Here is a 2,113-nt window from a genome sequence, read left to right on the forward strand (position 1 = left end):
GCCAACCTCCAGAGCTAGCTCCAGCCCTTCCTTCGCCGCAAGCCCGCAAAGCCTCGGTCGTCAGAATACCATCAAACCAACCGTGCTGCTGCCGATGAGGCTGGCGTGGTGCTTGTCTATTAATGCATTCGAGATCAAGTAAACTCTGTCACCTATGAACGAAGATTACCGACCTGCCTTTACTTTTAATTAATTTTAATGCAAAAATCGTATCTAACAAGTATAAGATCTCCAATAACCATCAACAAATGATGGTTTCTCATTGTGGCATGCATTCTTGATACCGTCGTTTGCATAGATCAGACATATTTCTGTGAAGTTTCACAAGAAAACATGTTTCTGCAACAATGGCAATCAAACTCAACAGTTCTAGTATGGACCCTCTAGTCAAATGACTATGATTTCTTGCTGCCGGTGTTCTCATTAGAGAAGCCAAATTTCTTATTTCTATGAATTTTGTGCATATAGATATGGTCCATGCGCCATGATTTTGTAATAGTTGTGCTCATGAACTTGCTCGTGTTAGCTTGAGTTGGGACCTGGATCAATCCTACGTGTGGATTTGATCTCCTCCTAGAGTTTGTAATTTCTTAGGTAACTCAGAACTCAAGTGAACCTATGAGAATGCAATAAAATGATTGCTCTGTTTTAAAAAAATCGACCTCGTGTCCTTTCCTCCAATAATTCACGCCTTGGTCGTCTCAGCGAGTGCGTTATGTGCCCATTGAGCTACACAATGCTGATGACCGGGAGGATATCGATGGCCTCACACGGTCACGCCATTTTTCGCCAACATGCATTGCAAAGGGCGAAGGGTTTGCCACTTCACGTGAACTTTGTCACTTCACGCGAACGCGAACTTGCAGGAGTCTCAATGGGATCCAAACATCCAGTGTCTTCTGTTTCATAACAAAAATTCCCTCGCCGCCGGTAAAACTGAGACTCGGGGACTTTGGAGACCGGCTAGTCAAGGCCTCTTTATTCATTCATTTCACACAAAATGTAGTACATCCCAGTAAACAACAGATGCCATATGAGTCAAGGGTCCTTCAGATATAATGAATGAACTGGGAAAAAAATAAAGGCACTTTGGTCGTGCTTTATTGAAGCACAATCATTAATCAAAGAATGAATCAGAAGACGGATCGTCTACTCTGTTGTCCCGCGTCGTGCACCCAATCAAACCGGCCGCTGCGGCTGGCTGCTCCGCGCTCGCTGCCGTTGCTCGGAGCGCGCGCGCAGCACGCTCAGCTGGGACTCCCACACGCTCCTCGCGCACGCAACGCCGGGCCTGGGCCTCGCCACCTCCCCGCCGTCTGTCGTCCTCAGGCCGGCGTCGTACCGAACCCTCCGCGCCGGGTCGGAGAGCGTCTCGTAGGCGCGCCGCAGCTCGAGGAAGTGCTCCGTGGACTCGGCGCGCCGCGACGGCGGGCACACGTCGGGGTGGTGCCGCAGCGCCAGCCGCCGGTACGCGCGCTTGATCTCCTCCGCGCCCACGTCGGGCCGGTGCTCCAGGGACAGCACCTTGTAGTAGTCCCTCCTCATGCTCTCGGTCTCGGAACCCCGTCCCGTCGACGACGTTGCCGTCGCCATTGCTGTCACGTTGCAACGGCGGCGGCTCTTCCGGCCAAAGACGGTGGCGGTGCTAACCGTGGTACTGGTAGCGCATCGCACGAAGGGGATGGTGCCGGTGCTCATGGCTAGCTTGCTGCCTGAGATGTAGGCGCAACACACACACAGGTTGTATTTGCTGGTGACTGATCGAGAGCGATCGATGATGGAGCTGCGGCGGAGATCGATGGCTATGGCGTGTATATATAGTGGCGGGCCGGGCGACAGGTAGGAGACGGCGCAGGGACAAGACAAACGAATCGAGCTGGTGGTACGCGGTTTCGCACGGACGGCTGCCTGGCAACGTCGCTGTAGTCGCCTAGCCTTGTCGCGGCGGACCGGTGAAATGGAGTTTTGCCCATGGATGGTACTGGGATTGGAGACGGCAAAGATGTACGCATCGGTTTTGGGTAGGAAATAGATTATTTTGGGGGAAGGAAGACAAAAGAGGATTGTGCCAGCTTGTATGTTGTATCCGCATATTCGCTGGGTCTGCTTGATG

At 52.4% G+C, this 2,113-nt stretch overlaps 1 protein-coding gene across 1 annotated transcript; it reads right to left on the reverse strand.

Moving 5' to 3' along the window:
- Positions 965–1,816, reverse strand: LOC8065367 (chaperone protein dnaJ 20, chloroplastic). Its single transcript, XM_002462243.2, has one exon. It carries the CDS (start codon positions 1,696–1,698, stop codon positions 1,180–1,182), a length of 519 nt encoding a protein of 172 aa, XP_002462288.2. The 5' UTR covers positions 1,699–1,816; the 3' UTR covers positions 965–1,179.

This window comes from Sorghum bicolor, chromosome 2 (assembly GCF_000003195.3).
Source record: "Sorghum bicolor cultivar BTx623 chromosome 2, Sorghum_bicolor_NCBIv3, whole genome shotgun sequence".
Classification (NCBI taxonomy): Eukaryota; Viridiplantae; Streptophyta; class Magnoliopsida; order Poales; family Poaceae; genus Sorghum; species Sorghum bicolor.

What these genes read in the sequence shown, in the direction of transcription:
- LOC8065367 (XM_002462243.2), bottom strand. Translation starts at nt 1,698, where the DNA reads ATGAGCACCGGCACCATCCCCTTCGTGCGATGCGCTACCAGTACCACG.